General features: G+C 36.0%; 1 protein-coding gene across 4 annotated transcripts in view; it reads left to right on the plus strand.

Annotated features, from left to right (window-relative positions):
- Window positions 1-27646, plus strand: part of HYCC2 (hyccin PI4KA lipid kinase complex subunit 2) — a 50551-nt gene that overhangs the window by 13100 nt on the left and 9805 nt on the right. For 3 of the 4 annotated variants that reach the window (XM_014249431.2, XM_014249433.2, XM_014249432.2), the window contains exons 3-13: window positions 5903-6005; window positions 6884-6962; window positions 8037-8138; window positions 13866-14045; window positions 15933-16013; window positions 16657-16772; window positions 17555-17650; window positions 18520-18636; window positions 19328-19415; window positions 23241-23400; window positions 24584-24751. In XM_014249431.2, the coding sequence (XP_014104906.1) occupies window positions 6912-6962; window positions 8037-8138; window positions 13866-14045; window positions 15933-16013; window positions 16657-16772; window positions 17555-17650; window positions 18520-18636; window positions 19328-19415; window positions 23241-23400; window positions 24584-24751 (1159 nt within the window). In that variant the 5' untranslated portion in view covers window positions 5903-6005; window positions 6884-6911. The remainder of the gene's footprint in view (window positions 1-5902; window positions 6006-6883; window positions 6963-8036; window positions 8139-13865; window positions 14046-15932; window positions 16014-16656; window positions 16773-17554; window positions 17651-18519; window positions 18637-19327; window positions 19416-23240; window positions 23401-24583; window positions 24752-27646) is intronic. The other variant, XM_005519907.3, reaches the window with a different exon arrangement.

A 27646-nucleotide genomic window follows, 5' to 3' on the forward strand; every position in this document is an offset into this window, starting at 1 on the left:
TTTTTGTTGATTTGTTTTATTTTGGTTTTGAATTTTGTTTTGGTTTTGTTCCCACAGAAATTCTGTTTCAAGATTTCGCTTGTGTCTGTTCATTTTTAGCACTTAGCACTGAGCACCTTAAAAAGACCACCTTAACTGTGATTTTGCAAGTGTTAGTTTGCTGAGGCTTTTTTTTTTTAGGCTTCTTTAACTATGCATTTTATATCTTTACTTACCTAGATTTAATTTACTTCACCAGCCAAAGCCATGAAAGAGAAGGTGTTTGGGAGAGGTAGGGTTACACGGAAAGTAATTTGCATGGAAATGTTTTTGTAAGTAAAGAGGTTAATGCAGACAAGCTAGCATAGGAAGAGTTATTGCATATGAACTGATGCAAAGGGAGGACAAACCTGTATTGTCTGGCGTAGGATGGGTTATCACCAGGATCCTGACAAGAGAATGTTTTAGGTTTAGTGTAGGATGACTATGTGAAGTTGTTTCTAAGGAAACTGGTGCTGAGAGAATAAGGTAACATTTCTGTGGCTAACCTACGTGTGTGTGTATATATATATTTCTAAGTGCGTCAGGTCCTTATAATAGAATAATTAATGTGTGTTTTGTGGTATTTAAGGCTGTAGGGTAATGTCTTTATTATTATTGTTTCCAAAATCCTGTAGGTAATGTAGAGGAGTATTTTCTTCAAATACAGAAGTTTGTTTCACATTCTCGACCATCTCAACTCTTTTCTGCTTTATTTGTTGCATGAACTCCTAAGAGAGGGATTTAGCTGTGAGTGTACAATTGTGTTTAATTCAGGTTCTGCTTATTTGCCTCTGTGAGGCAAATGGCACTTAATTTTTTCTCTGTAGAGTCACTTGACTTTTGTAGCTCTCTGCAACTACTCTGTGCAACACTGTGAAAGCTATGAAAACATCAGCCTTAAAGTAGTTTTTTAAACTGTTATATAGTGTCTATCTTCACTGTTGTATTTTCATTCTCACTGCCCTAATTGTTTGTCTTCAGTAACTTTGTATATGTAAAGAACAATTTCACTGTAGGAATGGTAGAAAGAAGGTTGGCAGCTGAGCTTTGTGGTGCTTGAAAAGGCACAGAAGATAATTTAGAGCTTAGAGGAGGCTTTTTGGAACAGATGGGCTGTACCTTTTCTTTACCCCTTTTTTGGCAGCTGCTGAAATTGTTGTGACCTTTTTGATAAGAAATGGATCTTACTGTGCAAGTATGGTACCATGAATATTTACAAGACTATTATCAATCATCTTTGACTTCCCTGTGGTAAGGCTTTCTCCCATTGTTTTCACATGACTTTCTTTGCTTCTGATAGCCAAAAAGAAAGCTTTTTAGCCTGGTTATTACTAGTGAGTCAGAGTGGGCAGGGAAGAAATGTCTTATCCAAGTTGTTTTGCATGACTAAGGCTTGTCTAATAAGGCTGGCAACCTAAATCCCACATACAGAATACATCAGCATTTATATTTTAAAGTTGGAATGCATGCCTGTCTGCTGAAGCTTGCAATTAAATTACCTAAAAACAAGAGTTGCAAGAGTGCTCTTTCTATTAAGGAGAAGGCTTGAGCTGACAATTTAAATTAATAGCTGTCCAGGGGAGGTTTTGTTTCTTTCTGTCTTTGTCAGTTTTTGCCTTGGTTCTCTGTACTGTGGAGCTGTATGGCCAAGAGAATTCTGGCAGAATGTTTGAATCTGTTTCTAATGGGAAGTTGTAGTTATAGCTCTGATTTGTTGAGGACAATAGTTTTAAAAGTTATTATTTTATGTTCTTACCAAAATGACAGTTTATGTAAGTGTCTGCTAAATAGGATTCAGATAGAATAATATGTTTATTTATATGGATACAGAGAAATCATAATGATATTTGTACTATATTTATCATAAGACTTTTAAATAAGTACAAGAAGTCATCCACCAAAATCGAACATTTCCAAGGCTGGTTTTATTTTTTCTTGGGATTAGATTAGCGTAAGAGTCAGACCCTTTTCTAGTGTGGAAACAGACCATACTGTGGCTGTTTAATATCTTCTGGTATATAACTTTAGAGTGGCTGGATGAAGCTGTCTACACCTATATACTGACTGGTTAAGCCAGGAGTTGCTATAGGAGAAGTTTTTTTTAAAAAGCGTATCACTGAAGTGCTAGTTTACACCATTGAGTTTTCTTCTTTACTCTTTTTGTTCTACAACAGAAGTAACTTTGTAAAACAGGTGTTACAGTGTTTATCTATAATAGCTTCTTATGTCCTCATGATATTTTATGGTAACTTACAGTGTGAGAAACAGCATGCTGTTAACAGTCTCAGATTTCCATCTTGGTGCATTCAAACTTTTTATTTTTTATTACTCTGTTACAAGAAAAAGTCCATTCCACCTTCACAACCACTTAATTCCATGTGCTTCTAAGACAAGGAGTTCTTTCTCTGTTTCTAAAAAATTATTTTAACCATATCCAGGTTAGAAGTTAATTTTCACAGTCTGTGTCTTCAACTGCTTCTTAAACATTTTTCTGCCTTATACATACTTCTTCTAGGTTGTTTGCATGAAATGTAGGCCTGTATTTCAAATAAGAGCATATTATCAGTTTTGTACACTCTACTTTCATGTTTTCAGATTTACTTTAAATGGCCTTGTGTGATCTTGATTTATTTTCTAGTTGCTGATGCATTCCTGAACAGATGTTTTCATTGCATCATCAAATGTATTACCTAGTCTTTTTCCATTTAGTCTTTTACACCTCTAAATTCAGGAATAGCTCATCACGAGAAATTCAGATCGTGCTTTTGTTATCTGCATTTATCAGCATGTTGCCTGGTTTTCTTCCTCCAGAGTTTCCCAGTCTCGTTAGTGTGGGTGTGTGGTGGGGAAGCTTCTTTCCTGTGTACTTCTGACCACCTCATCTGATGTTGTCTTCTGCCTATTCTGCTTTCCAGGGTGTTAATCGTGTTTCACACAGGTGCTCTTCTTACAGAGCTATGAACTTTCTGGATCAAAGAAACGGAATGTTTGTTTAGTTCAGAGTAAGGATGCATGCTTAATGCTTTCCATGCTACTTTTTTTACAGAAGCAGCATGGAAAAATCTTTCCTAAAATATGTTTCTTTCCATGCTCAGTAATGAATAATTGATATGAGTGGACTGTTTACGTAGCTTGGAAGAACAAGCTATAATTGATAATGGAGTTTTCTGTTCTTTTCAACCTGTCAGTCCATAATACTCTCTTATACAAGTGGAACTGTGAAGAAATCATGTAGCACAAAGCTTTATTCTTTTGGCTGACACAGTTCAGGTTTTAATTACAAATTATTCTTCTCATGGCCTTTAAGGTAAAAATACACAATATTTTAATTCGTTTTGCAACTAGAACTAAAATTACGTTGTATGGACAGTGCCATCTAATATATAATGGCCAAGAACTGGACTCATTTTGAAGTGCATGTCCTGTAATATAATCTCTCCCATGTATGTTTAAACCAGTATAAACTACTGGCCTCTTTAAAACAAGCATACAAACAAAAACACTGAATAAAATGTAAAGCACCACCAAAAATCCCTCTGCATACTTGAATATGTAGTGAATATGATTGAATAATCATATCTTCTTAAATATCATCAATTATGAATATCTAATTGATGACATTTTATTTTTTTTTCTAATGCCCACTGTGACAGTTGATAGTGTAGCAAGTGGTACTGGCTGAGATTATTTGGGTAATCGTTTTGCTGTTGCAGATTGATCTTGGTTAGTGGTTTAAATGCACACAGGTAAATAATAATGTACTCAGTATGTCTCCTAAATGTAAGTAAAAAGCAAGCTCTCTGATGAGCATAGTTGATTAAACCCTTTTTTATTTCTTTTACTGTAGTCAAAAATTTTTGGGAGTTACCTGAATTTTAAGTTTCATTATTCTATTAGTATGTTGTTGGAATAAACTTTTTTTCAGACTTTTATCTTTTCAAAGGCAAAAATATTGAGAATGATGAATTCACCGTCCCTGGAGGCATTTAAAAACCCATGTAGATGTGGCACTGCAGGACATGGTATGTTAGTGGAGTTGGCAGTGCCGTGTTAATGGTTGGACTCGATGGTCTTAAACATCCTTTCCAATCAAGATGATCCTATGATTTCATGATTTGTGTGCATAGCATAATCTAGGAGAGTGCTCTGACTTGGTAAAATTCTGTTTACATCTTAACTGTAATTGACAGATGCACAGTGCAAGACTGTGATTTCCTTCAGAACAGAGTATTACAGCTTTTATATTGAGCATAAAAATTGCAGGTCTGATTTAACAGCCTTATGTGTCATATTCTTCTCATTTATGCCAAATGAATAAGTTTAGGAGAAAACATTTAAACTATCATTTCAGGTGCTTTTATGGGGAAGCTTTTTGTTAATTGATTTCTGTATTTGATTTTTTGACCATTTGATCATTGAATGAGTGCATAACCTTTCCTGTTCCATGCTTTAGTATGAATTCAAACTTGCTTTCTTGTTCAGTATTTAAGATATCTTCAGCAGACCATATGTAAAAATATTTTAGAATGTTTTATTATTACTGTTGCTAATAACTAAATTTTTGATTAGTTATGATGGTTCCTATATATTATAAGAACCTTTGAATCATCGTAGAAAAAATATAATATTTTTAAATAAACATGAGAAATCTCTTATATTCCCTGTATTTTGTTTGCTTTGGGAGAGATGTAAACACTCTGGAAATGAAACTCAATACTCTTGGTTCAGGCTACTTCAGCCTTGAATAAATACGCATAGGGCTTAATGTATTGAGCCAGTTTACTTTAGGGGCACACCCACACAGTGTTTGATATATTTGTTTTCCCCCCAAAGGTACAGCAAACCAGGGAGTGAGTGTAAGCATGAGGTGTGCTTTGCAGATGGACATTTGAAAATCCCAGAGTGCCATCCATGTGTGAGGCACAGCTGCTGTGCTCGTGTGCCTCTGGAGCAGTGTCCCAGTGCGCCCAGTGCAGCCTGGCCGGTGCAGAGCGGGACGGGGCACCGAGCTGAGGGGCTCACCCTGCTTTTCCTCACTCTTTCTCTGCAGGGAATCCATCAGCTATCTTGCCTCTTTGTACAGGTCCTTAAAAATGTCTTTAATATCCAGGCAGATAATTTGAAAAGGGAGAGATGATTTCTCCTAAAACTGTACCAGCAGTGACTGTAGCCAAAATAGATGTGGACTGTTTATGCATTGATACAGCAGTTGTGGTTCTCAAGCTGATTTACGCTGAAAGAAGTTCCCAAATAGTGAAGCTTGAAGCTCAGTGTATGGCAAAATAACATACCTAGTATACCAGTAACATACCTAGAGTTTGCTCCTCCTGTGTGTGTTGTTTTCCTCATGCTCCCTATGAAGCAATTGTTTAGCAAAAGGTGAACTTCAGTGTAATATGTGATTTTCACAATGACACCGAAATTTTGGCTCTGTAAGAAATATGTACTAAGGAAATTATAGCATGGGAGAGTCTTTAGTATATTCAATTTAAGAATTACATGTTCTTCAAAGTCAGGGTATGAATTCAGTTCACATTTTATAAAATTTTTACTCTCTTCTTTCATCTTACACTGTTCTTTGTAAGTACTATGCCAGTGGGGCTCTGCACCACTAATACGGAAGGATTTTCTGCGTGAGTAACAAAAGCTTTATTTTTTTTTTTAGATTAAGGCAATTCCTTCCTTCTGCTAAAACACAGAGCTTTTTCTTTTTTTCTATTTTTTTTTTATTGGAAAATTGCTTTATTGCAGAAGGGTTCATGTGAACTTTGAAGATTTGATAAACTTCAGTTTGTAAGGCCAAAAAATGTTTACATTAATGCTTGCTTTACTATATTTTTTCCTGATTTTGTGATCATCATACTTTTTTTTTATCTTATAGAAAACGGGGCAGTACTTGAAGGCTTGACAAATGCATCCCAGGTTGAAAAATTTCTGCATTCCTTCTCCTCTTCCTCCTTTAGAAAACTGACTTCTTTAAAGAGGTAAAGTTGAATGTTGTTGGGTTTTTTTTCCAGGCAGAGTGAACTAGAACTCAGCTTCTTCTGTAGCATGTGCTATGATGTTTTAAATTAAATTCTATACATGTCTCACTCTGACATGGAATCTGTTTCCCTGTATCAAAAAGGATGTCTTTGTGAACTTTTGTTTGCAGAGATCTAATAGGTGTTCTGTTATTTTACAGAATTATTTTTCAGTGCTTCTGGTGAAATAAGTCACTCAACTGTTACTTGAATTTAAATAAACGTTATTTTTGAATTTGTTGTATTTTAGGATGTTTAAACATGCTTTAGAAATCTGAAGCCACAGATACCCACAAGAGAGTTGGTATTCTCTTAATGACTTCCTGCCAAGGGCCATTGAAAAAATGATGCATTAACTTAAAAATTGTGTTGGAAAGCCTTTTATCTTATTCACTTCTCTTTTTGTTTAACAAATACTGAATTTTCTTAAATACAGGTCTTTCAGAACTCAAAATAAGTATGTTCAGAGAAGAGAATTGGTGATTCCAGTCATGTAGTCTGGCTATTAAAAGGTCCTTTATTGTAGGACTTCTGTGATGTAACTTGTATGTCACACATATAATTTTTTGTTGAACCTAAATAATTTTCAGAGCACAGCTGAAAGACAACTGGCCTGAAGCACTGAATCCTTCTTTTTCCTCCTTCCCCATTTATGCACAGCATTTTAGACTAAGCAAAGAAAACAGTTAAATCACTGTTTAAACAATGAGACTTTTTCTATTGTTTTGTATTCTATAATGCTATTGGAAAGATATGAAAAGCTTTTCATTGGGTAGGACTGTAAAAAACTAAATTTTCCTACCATAACTAATATTTAACTCCTTTTTTTTCTTCCAAAGGTAAGAGAGAAGCAAAAGAAGTAAGAAAATGCTGGGATCAGAACGAGGTGTTGTGGAAGAATGGCTGTCAGAATTCAAGGTGAACTGAGAAGATGAATGATATCTAGACCCTTGGCTTAATGCCACCAAACATAGTAGTAGGGTTTTTTAATATAAAATAATTAACATTCTATTTTCTTATTTAATTAATTCTTAATTTATTTCTTATAATGCATAAAGCATGCAAAGGTCTGTGTAATCGAATTGGCTGGTACATAATATGTAATGAATAATTCTCATAGTAGTTTATTTTTATTGTTTATTGTTGTAGAGCAGAATACTGCAATAGTAATGTGGTCTTTTAAATGTGTATTTTGTGTAGATCAGGCTGATAGAATTTAACTTAACAGCTGGTTAATGCTGCCCAAATTTCCAATTGAGGAACTTTTTAATTTAAAAATTATTAGTATATATTTATTTGGACTTTGATATTTTTTTTGAAGAAAAATACTTTACTTTTCCCGCCCTGTGGTCTGCATAAAATTAATGTTTTTTGCATGAAGAATCTGAAGTATTTTTAAGCTATTTTGCATGTTGATAATTATGCTGAATGAAATACAGGATAATGCATAAACAAGACACCAGGATTTCATGACTGATAAGAAATTAGTCTGTTATTTAAATTAAGAATTAGTAGTTCCTCACATCATTGATTCGAGTAAGTCATTATATGCTATTGTTGGAAATTTGTTTAAGTTCCAAGGATGCAAAATCCACAAACATGGTTGCTTGGGGAAGACTCGAGGCTGTCCATGCTTGTCCTGTACTCTCCACGCCTCTTAAAAAAGTTGAGTTGATTTGATAGTCTTCAAAAAGAGCTTGTTAAATACAGGCTATCAAGAAAGTCCTCATACCAAACTAGAGCAAATGATCTATGAAAGAAGCTAAAAGAAGAAAAAGAGGAAAAGCTAAACTGTTTTTGGATTTAACCCTGAAAGTGGTTAAGTGCTTGTATGGCGAAGGACTTGTACTCAACAGTTAGGTTGCAAGTCAAAAAATTTACTGAACTTCAGGAGTTTTCTTTGATTTTGGGGTGAGGCTTCATTCTTATGTGACAATCTTGAATTCTCGGAAGCATTTATTTGTCAGGGTAACCTTTTTTTTTTTCATTTAGGCATTACCTGAATCACAAATTTCCAGCTATGCAGCTACATTGCACCGAAAAAAACCTCTGGTACCAGCTCTTTATAAGGTGATTCAAGACCCAAATAATGAGGTAGGAGATTTAAAAAAACTATTTTAGTTCTCATTCCTGGATCTTTCACCTCTATATTAAAACTAAAGTAATGGAGAGGAAGATTAATTTGCTATTCTAATGTAGTCAAACATGGGTATCACCCCTCTTTTTAGTCTCTTCTCTTTTGACAGTTACTTTAATGCCTTTCTAGTAAGACTCAGTCTCCTCTGTTTCCAAAAATACTGTTTATGCTGTCTGCTAGATTCTCCTTGGCACAGCTGACTGTGTGTTTTATTTGGCATGAGTTGGTTTTGGTGTTTCGGTTTGGGGTTTTATTTGTTGAGGTTTTTTTGGGGAGGGGGTCAAGTTTGGCATTTTTTTTTAGAGTTTGGTTTTTTTAATTCCCAGAAACCACCTTTCAATCATAACTGAGACAAAGTAGGCCTTACCATGAAACTCAGAAAGACCAATGTTGTTCTTGTGTGGTGGCTTATTGCTGTGGAAGATGGAATCAATTTTTTAAATGCCATTTAAGATAACATGATCTTCTTGTGCTTATACTAGTATCACTTTTGTGTAATTTGGTTTACACTGGTGTAAACAAGAGCAGAACCAGGGCCCCAAAATATAAATAGACACAATGAAAACTTAGCTTACCCTTGTACATAATTCATTTTGCAAGTGATGTTAGACTGGGCTTTCCAACCCATTGGCTTCTGCGAGGAGTGTTTCTGGGCAAGTGTGTGAAAAATAACTTCTGAATAAATTGTGCAAGCATGCCATTCTCTGACATGTAAACTACTTTAGATAAAATGCTTACAAATACTTGATGTATCATCAATACATCATGTGACTTCTCATTTATTTATAAATTAAATGGGCAGTGTACACAGCAAGGAAGTTCTTTATTTTCCCAAGTACAGCTCAGCTGTTTTAGGAAGCTGAATGCTTGATTGAGCTTCAAGGAGATTGCATAATGCTCATGCAATTAAAAAAAAAAAAAAGAAAGGCTTCATAGCTGACAGCTTCATTTCAATATTATAAATAACCTGCATAGTGACCTTTTTCTTTGTACTGAAAAGCTGCTGTTATTCTTTCTTCAATCCGAAGCCACCATTTCTGCTGTCAATGTGTTTGTGTTTGTGTAGACTCCTGAAAATGTAAAAGCTTCTCATTGCTTTGAGAGTAAGCATTTGATTTATTTTCTTTAAAGAGCAAAGAACTAGATTTGCAAAAACGGTATCTTTTTACGGTGATCTTATGTTATTGCTCACTGATGCTTGTCAAACATTACTCTTTGGAGCAGCTGCTGCTGTTTGGGCCTGGTTGTGATACCAGGTATAAGATAAACAATGCTAGACACAAAGATGTCCAGTTTCAGGTTCTACTTGTTAAGGCAGGATGTATTTCCTTGTTTCACTTCTTCCAAAGTTATTTGCATGTGAGGAATATAACCAAAGTGAATTTGTTACTTTACATAATTCTGTAATAATATTTGTCTCTAACGGAGAGGGGTTTTTATATATGCTTTATAAGGAATTATTTGTTAGAAGGGTAATTCATGTCTTATGAAGATTAAGCATATGTAGAAGACTTAAAAAATACACTTTCGGGATTCTTAAACTTGATGGGCAAGTAATTCTTTAGTACAATTGAATCATAAAGTTGACTGATTTTTAAAACTTCTGGAAAGTGGCAAACTGTTTAGGGCAAACATGAATTTTTCTAGAATCACATCATTATATCCTGATAAGACTAGGACTGTTAATTTAACATGGAATCAGCATGCCTAGGAACCAAACAACCAAGGTGTTTCTTTTGACAGGTGTCTATTAGTTTGTGAGCTGTTGAATGAATGCAAGCATATTGACGAGTTAAATAAAATTGTTACTTTGTACCTTTGAGGAAGTTCCCTGACTTTTTAAATTATAAAGAGCAGAGATTTGCATAAAGTGTAGGGAGTGATCTTGCTCATAAGCAGCTAATTTAACTGAACAATACACTGATTTTTGTGTAGTATTTGAATTCAGAAGTAAAGTGCTTTTGAAGTGCTGTTTTTCAGATAGTTTTATAATTTTTAGGGTTGATTTATGGCTGTAGACAATACTCTGTAGATGCCAAGTTAAGGCACTAGTGAAATTCAAATATTGGATATTTATGTAGACCTAATTAGTTTTAACTCAGGGCAGCTCTGAAGCAGAGTGAGCTCACCTTTGCAATGCCAAGCAATCTCAGACCCAGTACTCTTCAAACAATAAATTGTTTCACTTATTATGTTACAGTTAAGTCTAAAATAAGCACATTTTATTTTCTACAATTGAATTTTTCAAAAAGGCAAGTATTGCCAATATTTGTCATGCACTTTATAAAGCATTATATTTGACTTAAAGATATGACTCTTAGAATTTGGAAAACTTGTAAAATAAGCCAAAAGAAAGCTATTCATCATCTTCCTTAAAACATGACCAGTTTGCATCTCTGTGAGGTATAAAATGAAGAGTGAAAATTAGATCATTGACACTCGCTGCATATTTAAGCCAATAAAAATGTAATTTGCTTTTTGTGCTTATTTCTGCTCATGCTAATAGGAAAGCTCTTATAATTAAAATCATTCTGTTTGTTAGGAAATGGAAAGGATTATAGGAGATATTTTACTTTGGATTTATTTGCTGACTTCTGTGCTACTCAGTTTGCTTTGACTTTGGACTGAAAGATCTTTGGCATTAAAAAATGTGTGCCAGTTCACGTGTACATCCACTACTGATAACAAAAGCTCCGTTTCCCTTGTTTATCCAGTGTCTTCTCAGTATGTGTGTTCAGAGAATTACTTGGAAGAGGCTGGCTCTTTGGAAAGCCAGATAACGAGGATGCAAGGAAAACATTTGTTTTTTCTCATAGTGTCAAGTTTTGTGTTTCCAGGCGGGAGACTATCATACTGTACTTTGATAGGAAAACCCTGGGTGTTTATACTCTTGAAAATATTGGTGGTGTAGCATCTTTGTGATGACAGCTTGTTCTTGTGGAAAAAGTGTACAGCTTTTCTTACATCTCTGAACACACCAAAAGTGCTGTAATAGTTGCAGGTTTTTACCAAATTAATTGCAGCTAAACATTTTCCACAACAGATATGACAGCTACTAAAAATAAGGAGAATTCAGATGCTTGCAGCACCACTGACTGGATATTGCTTGTATATTTCTAGGGAGCATGTCTCCCTAGTCTTTACTTAAAAGACTAATTTTATAAAATTTTCATTTGGAAGTAGGTAGAATAGACTTAGTAACTCTTTGGTTGAGGGTCATCTGACTTAGCTAAAATAAATAAATTTTTCTTTTCCACTGTTTTTAATGGGACTTGGATTAGACTGGCTAATTTCAAATAGGAAACAGCTTTGGGCTGCTGTCATCTCTAATCTAACAGAAGTACTATTTATAGCATTGCCATTGTATATATCTGGTTTCAGATAGTATTTTTGGCTTTTCTTGCACTTGTCATTTCCCAGCAGATATGCTTCCATGTTTTGTTTTCAGAGATTTCTTTCTTTTCTTTCTGTTCTCTTCTTGATCATATCTTCTTTAAAAAAAAAAATCTACAAATTTATTTAGTGATGTCTGAATTGCTTAGTAACCACTTTTCAAATCTGAACATCTGGTATGTATTAGGCCTTTCATAAAGCAAGGACACAGTTCTATTTCTAAGGATTTGAACATTTACTGTAACACTTAGTTTTAATAATTATTGTCACTTTTAGATGAGAGTTTCTAGCAAGTAGATATTAAGACAGAATATACTTCCGCCTTTTTTGAACATAAAGTGCTACTATACATGTATGAAATACTGGAATAAATATACTATCAGAAAGCTATACCATTTTTTCCTTAAAATGATTGTAATAGAAGCTTTGCAGGCTTCTAATTTCATTTAGATTCCAAGCCAAAACTAAGTGGTTGGCTATTTTCTATCTGTATCTATCTGTCTGTCTGTGTGTCTTTATATACATGCGTGTAAATATAGATGTGTGTGTGTATAGATAGACAGATTTATAGGACTTGTAAAAATCCATTTGTTCTAAATGACTGGATTTCTCATTCTGTATCAACATCATCCTTCTTCATTCTCCTTGTAGAGTCTTTGCTTCTGTTGGAAATGCTGGCTTGTAGCTTAGAGTAACAGGTCTGTCAATCAGAAGCCTTGTTACACAAGGTACTTATACCACAGCCTTGTTTAAGAAGAGATTTCTCTGACAGCTGAATTTTATTTTACGTAAATATCATGTTATGGCTTACGTAATTAGTGGTTAAATATGGTGTGCTACATTGACCAGAATACTGTGTGTTGGAAATGAAACTGTTTCCTGGGTGATGCTTCCTTAATAGATAATTCTGTCAAATTTATGTTTGTGATATACCAGTGTAAAATATCTAAGTGTAAATATAGATATGTGAAATTGTACATTCATAGAGCTTTATGGCATTGCACATTTATCAAGCATTCTAACTATTCACTTGCAGAAATGTTGGTTCCTCTGCTGTTAGCAAGAGACTCCTAAGTTTTTTAATGGGATGGATGGTTCACAATAAACCACAGAAATATATCTTTGTGCAGTGTAGGAAAAATGTGACCCTCAATTCTACAGGAACTTTCTGGTACTGTGATTATGATGAGTAGACGAATGAAAAAAGAATGCATCAAAGTCCATGAAATACACTGGTAATGCTCTGAAAGTCCTAAGGTGCATATGCCTGGGAGTAAAAGAGGGGTCATATATGTCTTATCTAATCTGTATGTGTAAGAGTTGCATGAAGCATGTACTGTTTGAAAGAGGACTTGAGATTCTAGCCTCTATTTTTCTGAATCTGTAGCTCTTCTATACGAATATGCATGCCTTAGGTTACATTATGCCTCTGTCTTTTTGGACAGTGAATCCCAGAAATATTTTATTTATGTCAGATCATCCCATTTGGTACAACACAATATTAGATCGTGGTCACAAACCTTACAAAAATTTGTCTTGGAAATTTCAATTTTTTTTCAATTTTTTTTTTCCCCTCAAATTTTGATTTTGGTAATAAAAGCTTGATTAGTCATGGGAAAGAATGAGATTGTTTAGTGTGGTTCTTTCTGCTTTTTCTTTTGTTCCCTAACAGTTCCATGGATGCATCTTAGGTATTGGTTTAGCATTGGTAAGCTCTTAAAATGGCAAGTTTACCTCATGCTTTTGTCACACTGACTTGATAGGGGCCTCTTTTCTCATTCTTGTACTGAAACCTGAAGTGCAACTCAAAATGAAAAGATCAGTTTGCATTGTAATGAACATGCTCAGTTATTGGTTTTGAGACTCAATAGGTGTAGATAAGAAATTAATTCATATTTCTGTCAATTGGCTTGTCATTAGCAGCTGATCTGTAAACTTTGTACTTTCATAGATCTTACAACTGCACTAAAGTTTTACGGTGCACATAGTTCAAACCACGTGTGCTGAAAATAAATCTTGTACTGACAGCCCTAGAGAAGAATCTTCTCAAAGCACACATGGTAGTGGCCACATGTCCAAATACTGCATACCAGTGCCCCTCAGGTCTGTCCTTATGGATCTCCTTAAACAGAATGCAGATACCAGGGTGATCCATTCACTCACTTGCCATCAGGGAATGCAATTTTTACTGACTGCGGTAGCTATATGATATAGCCCCTAGATTTGTTGTTTCACTCTCCCTTGTTAGAGCAGCCTACCAGTAAGTGATTAGCTTTTTTGCCTTTCCACAGCTCCTGGAGCCTGTTTGCCACCAGCTCTTTGAACTTTATCGGAGTTCTGAAGTTCGGCTCAAGAGATTCACGCTGCAGTTTTTGCCAGAGTTGATCTGGGTTTATCTGCGTCTCACTGCCAGCAGGGATAGACAGAGTAACGGTTGCATTGAAGCATTGCTGCTTGGCATTTACAACCTGGTAAGTGAGATGAGGGGGAATGGCTGAGGAAAGCTTTGAGCTGAAGATTTGCATCACTGACCCCTAGGAATAAAGTAAATTATTGGAACAACATATTTAAAATTAAAATAACACTTAATGGAAAGTGTGTTTAATATGGAGAAAAGCGTAATGTAATGAAGGTTTAGTAAAAATGTGTTTGCAAAAATAATATTTTTTGTTTATAGTTACCTTTTTTGGAAAAAACATTTTCACCAAAAAGGATCATCTCATGGGTTTTCTCAAACTTCGATATACTTCTGTTTGTAAGGAAATTAGGTAGCCCTTCTTAATGCTGCAAAATACAACTTTTAATGGTTGTCAGGCTCATATGCTTAGTCAGTCTTGATTTGTCACTACCCCTGCCCTCCCACGTACTCTGAATGTGTGTTTTTTGTGGGTAGTTTGGAGTTGAAGCCACTCTGTATGTGAGCACTCAGATACATGCATGTTTACATTTGAGTCAGATAATTATTTTGAGGGGAACTGTGGTTTTAAGAATAAGTAAAAGTAACTGTGAATCATTAAATTTGGCTGTTGGATATAAAAGCAGTCTTTTATATCCTTTGCCTAGCCTGGAAATATTTACTTTTATAATGTTATGAGGCTGTTTGATAAATTCAGCAATAGTGCCACAAGAGACATTCTCTAGTGGGAATTTCTGTAGTATAGGACCTTAAAACATACTTTGCTGAAGTAACACCCTTCCTTCTAATGTTATTGTAAACCCCTCCTTTAAATTTTGGATTGTATTTCTACACATGACACATAATAGCCAAACTGTGAAACTTACATAACTAGAATACATTTTATTTTTGTCTGTAGATGAGCTCTAACTACTGGAAGATGTAGTTATTTTAAATGTATTCTGATAGAAGAAAAACACTGGAAACTGCTTGGATTTTTTTGTGTTTATTGGGTTGAAGTAGCATGTTTCTTTTCTCCCTTTTTTTCATGAATATTCTGCAGTTCATTTGAAAGTCATGTTGGTGATTCATATTTTTTAAGGATGGTAATTTCTCCATTCTCTCCATATTCAGAAGGAAAGTGACCTCAAAAAGAACAGTGGCTTCCACTATTTATTATCTTTAGTGAAGCTGATATTTTTCTGCACATATCCTGAGAGTGAAGTTATTTTCTGCATGCTTAGAAAGTGAAAAGGATAAAGAAATCTGTGTTCTGAGAAATTCTGTCAGCCATCCTCCTGTTATAATCCTTGAAGCCTGCTGCAAGTACTGAGCTACCTTGGGCTAAACATTTACATAAACTGGAATGACTGGAGCTTACTGTTTAAAAATTTGCTGTACAAAGTGCAAAGGCAGGATTTTAAGCTCCTTTTTGGTGTAAGTCTTGTGTAATTGCTCCTAGTATATTTTCTTTAAAAACTGCAGGGTTTGCTTATGTAGTAGCCTAGCAACTACAAAATCTGACCCATTTGAAAGCCTTTGAAGAAGAAAACATTTTGTGTGTTTCCTCCTGAGGAAACTTTGCCAGTCCCCTTGATTTCACCTTTTCTCTGTGTTGCATTTATTATGAAATACTACCCATTGTCAGCAAGTGACTCATCAGCCCTTCTGTGTCAGTATCTTTAGTCTCACTCATCAAAGAGCCAGTGCTGGGGTTCTTTTAAGTATTGCACACTAATTCTGCAGAACAGTTCTTGATAGAGGTCTTTTCCCACTTAATAAATATGTATGTTGGTATTGTTGGTATTCTGCAGATGCACAAAGTCCTAGGTGCTTATAGTGTTAATAGTCTTATCAGATCAGGACATCTAACTTATTTCTTTAATTCCTTCTACGAGCTGAAAGTTAATCCAGCTTCTATCTCCTTACTTCTGTTTGAGTCCTGGTTTTGTTTTTAATGCAGGAAATTGCTGACAAAGATGGAAACAACAAAGTTTTGTCTTTCACCATCCCTTCGTTGTCTAAACCCTCAATATACCATGAGGTAAGAGTGCTGCTGTGGTAAATTAAAATTGGATCTATTAGAGGAATGGAAACTGGATCCATTTGATGCCACAGGCCATTTTAGATGCATCTTGTTGCAGTAAGTTTTCAATGTCTGTAGCTTGTAGTTAGTGTGATAGAATGCAATAGAATTTGTAGAAGAACAGGAATATAAATGTTAAAAAAATCTTTGCTGACTGCCCATTTTTAATAGAGGTTAGTTATATTGTAGTTGCAACTGTGTTTTTTTGCCTCTTACATGCTAGCATAAAAATAGTCTTCCTTCTAACTCCTGCTTAGCTCAGTTAGAACTTGGAATTGTGTTTTTCTTTCAGTACTGTTTCTGGTCAAAAAGTCTGTGTGATTAGGACAAACTTACTGTAGATGGATATGTAAGAATCAAGGTTGAAAATGTCTCTCACCTGCTGTATTACTTTATTAAGTGTGTACACTTTATCACAATGAAACAAGGTAATGTTTTTGGATTTATTGTACTCTGGAGTAATCTTCATTTTTACAGATCACAAGATAAGTGTGTCTTTTGCCTTTGGTAGTTGGGAGTTTTAATGCTTTTGGGGAATTCTTACTTACAATTTAACTTTTTGCGCCCCTCCTTCCTTCTTTCTCCCACCACCTACTTCTAGCCCTCTACCATTGGATCCATGGCTTTAACTGAAGGAGCGTTAAGTCAGCATGATCTTATCAGAGTAGTTTACAGTGATCTTCACCCTCAAAGAGAAACCTTCACAGCACAGAACCGGTAGGTGGATGTACTCTGAATATTGAAGGTGCTTCACTAGGGAGACAAGTCCTTAAACAAAACAAAAATATTTTGTGATCAGTCCTTTCTCAGCATAAAGTGCTCAGAAATAAATCTAGAGAACAGCCTTAGCAATAAATCTAGAGAACAGCCTTAGTAATCTTGAGGTATAATTTTCTTTTTCTTTTTTCCATCCTTGTATGTTCTGCTAGTTAATTTTGAAGAATAACTTCTCTGTCACTTCTGTGTCTGCAGAGAATATCTTTGGTTTTATGGCTGTCGATTCAATTTTTCCTGGAAGTGTAACAAAAGTCAGCTTTGGATCAGGAGCTGTGACTCCTTTTTCAACTGGAAAAAGGGAATGGAGCTAAGTGGATAGACAGAACCAGGGAGAGAAATTTCCCTGCTATTTAATGACTGCCAGCTTTAGACCTGTGTCTAAAGACAGCATTGGGAAAACTGATAAAACAATTTTGAATGCATCGCAGACATTTCCACTCCTATAACTGTCCAAATATTCTGTGTATCTCGTTTCCTTTATAGTTCCTGCATATGCTAATGGCTTTCAGGATTTTCAGAAGACTACATTTATAGTGAACCTTTGATAGCACGTTTCAAGTTAGTGAATTACAGTGAAAGAGGATTAAAGGATTTGGGTGTTTACTTCTGACACTTCTTCCTGTGGGGTGCTCTTTGAGACTGAATTGTAGATTTCTTCTGTTAAATTTCAGTGAAATATGAGGAATATAAGCAATGCAAGATTTTGCTCTTTTTTTTTTCAGGTTTGAGGTGCTGAGCTTTCTTATGCTGTGCTACAATTCAGCTATTGTCTACATGCCTGCTTCTTCTTACCAGTCACTTTGTACAATGGGTTCCAGGTGAGACACTTGCCTTTGAAGTAGTCTTCAGGGTCATCTAGATTTTTAAATATTCATCCAGTAAAGAAAAGTGTTTTCTGATGGGGATGGATTGGTTCTTGGTATGCTTCCATCATTTTCACTTGAGTTGTGGCTGTGCTAAGTTTGCCAAATATATATAATTTTCCTGCGTCTGAAAATTAGATCTGTTCTTTGAGTAGAGGAGCAAGACAACACTTTATATGCATGGGATTTCTGTTGTTTTGGAGTTAAGTGCCACAGTTGCTATGTTTCAGTGGCCATGTGTTGCTTCCATGATGAAGATTCAGGTAGTAAACTGATGCAATAAGGATATAATAAATTATGCTGGTTTTAATGTAGGGAGTGTATGGGAAGGCAGGCCCCTTTTTCAAAGGTCAGAAATATTTCTTACAAGGCAGCTGAGGGCAGTTCCCAAGACTACAGTATGTGTGTTATCTGACTTTAGGTATAAGGTGACTGCATGCTGTCATCATACATTAGATGGGATACTTCGCTTCTGTACCACTGAAATGTTTCCTTTAAAGAAAATTGGTTTCAGTTACTGAATTTTAGGGAGAGTCTCCTGGCTGGTAGGAGAGAACATCTTGTCACCCTTGTTCTTTAGAAGCTGGTTATGATTTGAGAAGAACAAGTGGAATTATTGGCTACATGGGAGTAACACTGGACTATCAGCGGGCTGCATATCAAGGCACTGCTACAAAACTGCTCTAATGATTAGGAACGCAGCATAAGAATGTTCTGTGTTGTGTATTTATGTTTTCAAAAATAAATTTGAAAATAACTAAAATCCCTGTGACAAAGACATTTGTAGTCTTTGTGGAGTTAATACTTTCTTGTAATGTTTTTAGGCTGTGTGTGAGTGGATTTCCACGGCAGCACGAGAAACGCTGGAAGGAACACTGTGGTAGAGTGGTGTTAGACCCTGACTTCATGGTGCAGCTGCTCACAGGTGTCTATTACGCCATGTAAGTGAATAGAGTCTTCTTACTTAAGGAGAAAGGTCTGCTTTTACATGAATTAAAATATAAATGCTACTTGTTTGATAATTGAAAAAAATAATTAGACTCATAACACATTTGTACTCAATTACTGTATTTCCCCTTACTTGCTTATTCAGCCAACAGATAATCTGAAAATATTTTTGTCAGCAGTGAATCAGGTGATGAAGGACCAGCAGTAGGTGCTGCAGAGAGTTAGGCTTTTGCTTTCAGCTTTTTACACCTTGCCACTACCACAGATACCTTCTGTTCACAAACATGATGAGGTTGGATGCCAAGACAAACTGATGAAATTAAGATGTCTTAATGATGACTTAAATGTCAGTAGCATCTGAGGTAGCAAAAATACATTTCTGGTGCAAATTCAGTCCTGCTCAGTAGCATTAATGTTGCATATTCACCCCATTTTTTAAAGTTTGTCCTGATTATGGCATCAATTTTGTCTTCTTTGGAGGGAACATGGAACAGCTTTCTTGTTACACCAACAAGGTGATAAAATTCATTGTAGTGTTAAAAGAAGTGATTGTACACTGGGGTGTACCTACAGTTGATGAATTTCCTACGTAAACTGAGATGTGCAGAGCTGGATTTGGATAGAAAAAAGGACAAGTTTGTTTTCATAAGATGTGGAAGATAAATATCTGTCTTTACTTTTTAGATATAATGGTCAGTGGGAGCTTGGCCAGGAGGTATTGGAGGATATAATTTACAGAGCACAGCTTGAACTCTACTCACAGCCCCTGCTGGTAAGAAACAATCCGTTATAATTTATGGGCTTGGTTAAGAGGAGTATGGATGTGTTTCTGAAGTGGACTGGTAATGAAAGCTTTTGTGTCTATTCACTGCACTATCAAATGCAAGTGATTTGTTAACAGCTGGTCCTTGCAACGTAGCTATTTATACCATACTTTTTCCACTGAGTATTAAGCCAGGGTGTTGGAATCTTGTAGGACTCATTGAGACTGAAAGCTAGGATTTTGCTAATGTATTACAGTTGGCTCTAAATGTTTAGATTGTTTTGATATAAGCTACTGATGAGTGGTTCAAAGAAGCTTAACTGAATAGTTGTGTGATATAAGGCATTGGTTGCAAAAAAAGGTGTTTGCTTTTAGACCTTCATCAGGGTTGAGAATAAGCTGTGGGTTTTAACTGATAACAAAGTAGAGAAAGCAACAGCAGGATACAGCTGGAAGTGAAAAGGACCTCCAATCCAAGAGTCATTGCCAGATTTTGTGTGATAAAAGTCACACAGATCTTAATCTTTACCTTGTTTGGAGGAACAGAAATAAAATGGAGGACTGATTGGGATGGGGACTTTTTCAATTTTCGTTGTATTTGCTGTTCCAATCATGAAAAGAGAGAAGAGAAATGGGAAAAGTGGTTAAACTGGGCTGGATGCAGGTAGATGTGATTGGGAAGGATGAAAAGGTTGAAAGAAAGAAAGGAGACATTTTTGTCAGATGTAGGAATGAGAATAAAAAGAAGAGGGAAAAATGAAGAAGAATAAAGTAAATTAGATTGCTGTTTCAACTTCTGCATTAAAATTGTGGCTAGAAGCCTTTAGTCCTTCTCTGAACTAACAGCAGTAAAATGTCACTGCTTTTTACATAACTGATGAAGGAGTGGATTGGCAAAAATCTTTTTATGTGGCAATCTGAGATCACTCTTTTCTGAACTAAATTGCATAAAATTATTCTCCTAATGTAGAAATATTGGCTGTAAAATTTATCTACAGGCTTTTTGACATCACTGCATTTAAAAAGCCTGATATCCATTGAATTATTACAATAGTTGGTTCCTTTTGGAAATGACTCATCACTCCATCAGATTGAAAGTTTTAAATTAAATATTGAACCTGCTGAATTGGGCCATCCTATCAAACTACTACATTTGAAAAGTGTGTAGGAGGATCTGGAACTTGATGATGTGACAATTTTTAGTTTTCATTGTTCATTTTTAATCAGTTTGTCCTTAGAGATTACTTTAGTTGTAAGAATCTTCTAGAATGTCTTTGGCTTTTTTCCAAAGCTCCTATTGATTCTCTATCCAATTGTTTGGTGACATCATGACATCACCAGTTTTTACCCCTTCCTGGTTGTCAGCTTTTTCCTGCATATGCATGCAGGCTTATTGGGGGAGGGATTTTTTTTTAATACTCTGATCACTGCCTGCTTCTTGTCTTGTTTTACTAACATTTTTAAAAGTCTCTTCAAGAAGTAGTCTGTTTTACTAGAAAAAATATTTGCATGTCTTTCCCCTAATGCTATAAATGCAAGCAATTTGACTTTTTCAAAGACTGGAGCCCTTTCCTCTCCTTGCATTCTTCAGGAGATGTGTATAATTTAGCAGCATTGTAAAAGTCTGTATTTTAAACCTAAAACTACTAGCATCAAATAAATATCTAGGATGCTTCACAGGTAAGTTGCTAATTCAACTTCTGCCTAGGATTTCCTAAGAGCAGCAAATTCTTTGAAGTCTATTTAATATTCAGGCAAACCCCCACATTAGGATTATTTTTAGATACCTGTATTCAAGTACCTATTTGTGTAATTATGGGAATACCATCAGTCACCATTACGAGAAACATCATGATCCCTTCGTTTGTTTCTTGGAGAAACATTTTTGACCATTTAATAGATCCATGCTCTTATTTACACTGGGTTTTATTTCCTGTAGGAAAAAACAACCTAAGGTTAAAAAAAACAAGTGGAAAAGCAACATCAGAAAGCTATGAAACATCTGTTATGTAGAAGTGGTATTCTGTTCCAGCTCTTACCCAGGGACTGCTGTGGAAAGGGCAGGAAGTAACACAAGGGAAAGCCTTTTCTGGTTAAAGAAAAGTATTTCTGTTAACAAACACTAGGCACTGGTGAAGAAACCTGAGAATTTCTACAGAGACAACGTAATCACCTAATCACTAAGTGTCAGAATTAGTAGCACCTTGGACCTGGAAAGCAGACTGGTTCCACGCAGTCTTTTCCTCTGAACAAAGAGTTATGCATATTTTTCAGACAAATCCCAGTTTTCAGAGCAGAGACACAGGCTTTCCAAGTGCAATGCACAGGAACCATGGATCAGCAAGTTCCTATTGTGACAGCAGCTTTATCCAATGTATTTTATTGATGCACTTACTGCTCTTATTGAATGTTCTTTCCTTAGAGCTTCTTTCTGGTAGGCAAGAGTGGTTGTCTGGCCTGAAACCAACCTTCCATTGTCATTGATAGCTGCAGACTTGGCTTGCCAAGTCTGTATTGCGCTGTGTGTTTGTCTTCCTGCCTTTAAGTGTTGGATTAGACATCGTGAGCAAGTGTTTTTGCATCCTGAAAGATCATGGTTTTGAGGGTGTTTTTGTCAGACAAGGACTGTGACTCATTCAGACTGGTTGTTTAGATTTACTGTTGCATTGATTTTTATCTCCATATGGTTTTCCTCAGTCCCCAGAAGTACAGTTTGTGCTGCTAGAAAGGGCCAGCTGTTAAAAGGTTCAGCAAGCAGAAATGCTCTGTCACGATTCTGGTCATGATGTGGAAGCCTTTTGCGATGAATTTTTAGTTGTTGGTTTTTTTTTTTTTTTTTTGTATACTGATAAGGGTATCTATTCAAAAGAGGTAGCAACTTCAGTGAGTAGAAGATTTTGGAAAATCAAGGTGTGTTCATTTTATGGGTTGTGGTTTTGGGGGATTTTGAAGTTTTAAGTAGTACTTTGTGTGCATCAGCTTTGTTATTGTTGAATATTGCACATGTCACAGAGAACCAGTTTGCTTTTCTGGAGCTGGTACACAAGTTCACTTTTGTTGAACAATTTACTTGTAAAGTAAGAAACATCACTGAAAGTTGTTTTTGTCTTTTTTAAAGTAAACCTCTAATCCCAAAGGCATTTTATGGGAAACTTAAAGAAGCAATTAAAACATCAAAGCCAAAAGAAGCCACTTGTTCTCCTCAAAGCTGCAAAACATAACTTTTGACTTTATAATAGGCTATTACAATAAAAAAATACAGGTTTAATAAAGATAAGAGTGTTTTAATAACTCGATGCTCATTGCTTAGGTTGCAAATTTTTTTTCTTTTCCCTAAATAAATCTTGAAAATACCTGCAGTCTAATCCCCTTGGTTAGATTATGTTGGGGTTGTTTTTAGGGAGGGTTGGAGAATGGTATAGGGAAAGGTGTGGTGGAAATCAGCCCTGTCCCCCTGTGCACAAGTCCACTGTTTGCATTGGCTTGGGCTGTGACTTAGTTTTATTGACACTCTTGTCATAAAATATAAATGGTTTGGATTGAGACTGTCTTGTATGTGCTGTTAATGTCTGTCACTACAGATGGCAAAGATAGAACAAAATAAATTACCTCAAAAAAATTGACAAAATTAACTCTGGTTTTGAGAATAGGTTTGTGATGAGCTTTTCCATGTAGTCAACTTTGATTCCTGGGCATGGGGTCATCCATCTTGGGGGGAATCTGGCATAATTACCAATTGTTGCTTGTTCTGCTTTCTGTACCCAGCAAGAGATCCAATATTGCCATTAGTGCAGTGAAAGACAGTAGTAGTACAGCATCTTACTTTTGTCTTAGGTTGCAAATGCCATGAAGAATTCGCTGCCTTTTGATGCTCCTGATGCATCACAAGAAGGCCAGAAGGTACTGAAAGTAGAAGTTACTCCAACAGTCCCAAGAATTTCTCGGAGTGCTATTACAACAGCTTCTATCCGTCGTCATCGCTGGAGAAGGGAAGGTAAGCTTTCTCTGCCAGGAGCACATGTTACAATGTACTGTAATCATCATCATCCCTGTAATCTGGCTTCCGAGTTTGAATGTTTACAGAACATTTGGGGGGGGCTTTTTGTTTGTTTGTTTTTGAAGGTGATACTCCATAGTAGTATATAATATTTTACATCTTCAGAGCACTGCATGAACATGACTATTTTGGGTGTTTGTTTTGGTTTTGATTTTGTGATAAATATTGAGGTAGATGAGGTAGATGAGAAACTGGAAAATGCTTAATAAGACTTCTTTTTTCTCCATGTAACACAGTATGAAATTGTCGGGGTAAAGTGTGGCTTAGAATTTGAGTTCTTTGTTTAATCTACACTAAAACTCAACTGCCTTCTATCGTAAATAGCTCAGGGAATGAATGCTAACATCTAGACTTTAGTAGGATTCGAGCTGCCTAAAGCTACTGATGGCAGTGGGAGAGGGAAAAACTGAACATCACACCTACCATCATATGACCCAATTTATTGGGGGGGCTATAAAATAGGTTTGGATAGTTTAGAATTGGTCTTTCCTCAGTGAGTACTTACATCATGTGGAAGCAGGCTTGACTGTATGAAGAAAAAAAATAAAGTGATCTTTACCTTGATGTGATGACATCTTCAGTGTAGGTGTAGCAAAAAACTTGCTTTGAAATCACTTTTTCAACTTTTAAAGCTTTGTTACTTCGTGTATAAAACATTAGTTTAAAAAAGCTGCATAAATCAGTGAAGGTAAAAAGGAGATTAACATAAGAATCAACTGAGGGTAAAAAGTCTGAAAACAGGAATTACATATTTTCCTGTGGTACATTTCTTTCCCCTTTTATTTTTTGTTATTCTTCTTGGTCATGTGCAAAAGGATTTGATGACCTCTGGTCTTCAGCTGAATCAGGATGTCCAGAAAAACAAGTAGCGGTCTCCTGTTTTAAGGACTCTGCGTCATGTTTGTCTTCAGTGTAGTTGCCATTATATTCATTTGCTGGTCTCTGGTCTACAGTACAGCCCACCTGTCCCTTTCTGTGGATGTTCTCACCACTTTGAACTAAGCATGGGTAGTGTTTTGTGTTTGTTCCGTATCCGCATAAACTTTCTATTTTCCCTGCCTGGGTTGGAATGCCAAGAAAGGAATAGAAAAGCACTAAAATGTTATATGTTGAATCCCAGATGGCTTTGACTTCTCAATCGAGGCTGACTCAAGCATTCCTGGCTCACCGATCCAACACGGCTCCACAGACCTAGGGATCAAACGTGAGCAAGAGGGGGAGGTGCTGATGCGCAGGACCCCTGAGCATGGCTTCCCGGAGCCCACCTTGGCAGCAGCCACAACAGAGGGTAGGACAGAGATGAGGAGGCAGAAGTCAGTGAGGCAGTTGCTGGAGGAGGATCCTGGCTCCCTATCCCCAAGCAGAACTTCTTTCCATTCTAGTGTGTGTTTCCGCTATCCCAGGGTGTATTAGCTTTCTTTGCAATACACACATCCCCTATATACCTAACATCAGGTCAGGAACTACCTTTTGTTATCACGTGGGCTGGCCTGGGGCTTGCATCTGTGTGGTGAAATACTGCTTGGCATGGCACAAAAAAAAAAAACAGGGGTAATATCCAAGAGCTTTGGGATTGCTTGGAAACTTTCTATTACTGAGCATGTTTAATCTATTACTAAGAAGAAAAAATATGTACCAGATGAACATGAATCTAGTCCTGAAAAGCAGACAGTACAGAGTATAAATGGATTTGGCTCCATTTTAGTTAAAATAGTGTCTTGTTAGTCTGCAGTTTTTAAATTTTCAAGAATGAAGTTTCCTGTTGCCATTAGAAGTCAAGCCTATCTAAAACAGGTATTCAATTACTGATGCTTTATTTTTCAGTCATCCTGTAATTGAAAATGCATATATGTACAACTCATTTAGAGCTGGCTGCTTTACAAGCACCAAAAAAGTGCTTGTGTTTTCAGGAAGAAATGAGGTTGTCATGTTTCTAAAAACTTTAGAAACAATTACTGCTGTCTTTCTTAGTTGTCCTGTCCATACAAATGCTGTAGGGCTTCAGAGGTCTGCTTGGCAGCCAAGAATAGCAGATAAGAGTTGATGGTACAATTTTATTTTACTTAAGTTCATCTACTTCAAAGTAAAGATGATTTCCTTGATGAAAGAGACAGTTTCAAGTACTGAACTTGAATCGTGATTTCTACTCAGAGATGAGAACTGATTTCTTAGAGATTTAGCTGAACATATTTTCAAGTACTCTCCTATCTTAAGCCTTCTTCTCTATGTGAACATTCCTTTACTGTTTCCAGCCTCTACAAGAGCATTAGTTGATCATAAATGAGATTTATTTGCACGTTCAGATATGAGCTACATTTGTTCTTCAGGAAACATTAATATGGAGAATTTTGAGACTTAAACGCAGTGTTACCACAGAAGTGTTAAACTTAAAGTTGCTATCAAACAATAATTAGGATCTCATGCTTCTGTAGAAGAGAGTGGCTTAAAAATGTTTAGTGCAGTTTTCAAATCTTCTTGGTGCTTTACGAATTTGAGCATGCTCAGTAAATGATCCTGTCTTCTCTTAAATTCACTTTTCACTTGATCTTACTCTGTTCTATAACTCTTTGCATGTGCATGACCTGAAGGATATAGAGAAGTCCTGAACTGCAGAGAACCTTCTGGGACAGATGGGAAGTGGGAAGAGAAGTTGATAGAGATGATGCATTTTCATCTTGTTTGAAGCCATTGATATAATTTGGCATATTATTGGATAAGGCATCATTCTACATTCTCTGCTTCAATACAAATGGATTGAATACCATTTACTTCTGTAACATTAGCAATGTATAATTGCATTCTTGATCAAATTGAGTTCTCCAGCTGATAGCATATGGGAGAAAAGCCAAGGAAAGGAGTTTGGCTTGATTATCAACATAAAATTGTGAGTGTATATCCAAGGGTCTGTTCATTTTTCTGATGCTGATTTCACAGAGAGCTTCAGCCAGAAACTTCCCTCTCAACAATACCAGTTTGATGTCAAACAGCACAAGGAGAGACTGATCACTTCTAGTGACTTTTCAGTCTTCAAGTATAGGAAGGATAAACATGCTAAAAGTAATTTTAAAAAGGTTTATAAAACCCCTTCTTCAGATCAGTGTTTTGACCTCTTAAATAGAGAAAGACAAGACTTCAAGAATGACTCAGTAATGCAGTACAGGATATTCTGCTTCTGGATGGTTGCAGCTGTGGTTATGTGCACTATTTTGGGTCAGTGGAGAACACTGAGTCTGCATCTAAGGTACTAGTTGTGTATATGCACAAATAGCAAATTATTTGAGGACAGATTTATTCTGATAAAGAACAGTGAGAGTCCTGAATACACACTGTAGTGCAATGGATATGATTTCTGTTGAGTTGCACTGTCTCTTTCTCTTTTGGCCTTAAAATAAAGAGTATTTGGAAGGGAGTATTTGTTTCCTTTTGAAATTGTCTTATTGGTCCATTGGAACATAAACAAAAACAAAACCAACCAAACAAAAAAAAATAGAGAAAGAGAAAACTTTGTTGTTACATCATCTTGTTCTCCTTCTCAGAGTATGTAAGGACTCAAACATTTTTTTATTATTTCTGAGGGAAGTTTTTAGAGGAAAAATAAGATATATTAGGAAAAGAATATCTTTGCTGAGTTACTTTAATCCCACTGGGAACTTCTGTAGGTATGTGGGTCTGATTACACAGCGACTCTCTTGCATGTTATCTTCTCTATCTTCTTCAGTTTTGAGCACTGCTAAGCAGCTTGGTCCTCTGTGTAGCTACATCATCCAAAAGCTTGCAACAACCCCTCTCAGTCTTATCTTTAAATCATCTGCATAAAATGCCACTTTTTCAGTGTAACTACTCTGCTTCACTGTCCCTGAACAGGACATGTGCTTGAGCATCCTGGTGCTCAGCAATGTTTTAACAGAAACTTTGAAAACTACTTATGTTCTTGTAATAATAAAAACCTTAGCAGTGTTGTCTGGAGATACCATCTTACAAGTTCCACATCTTTCTATTGAATAAGAAGGGCTTGAGAGGGGGCTTCAGCTGCTTCTCTTGCTGCTTGTAACTGAACATGCTTTCATCCAGCTTTGCATGGTTATATAAAGAAACATAAATGTCGGTTAATTAAAAAAGTGGTCTTGCTTTTGGTATGTTCCAGTAATGTCTGATTTTTATCAGTACTTTTGACTGTGTGTGG

Source organism: Pseudopodoces humilis, chromosome 8 (assembly GCF_049639895.1).
Source record: "Pseudopodoces humilis isolate 2021_Gansu_Grassland_sample_001 chromosome 8, ASM4963989v1, whole genome shotgun sequence".
Lineage (NCBI taxonomy): Eukaryota > Metazoa > Chordata > Aves > Passeriformes > Paridae > Pseudopodoces > Pseudopodoces humilis.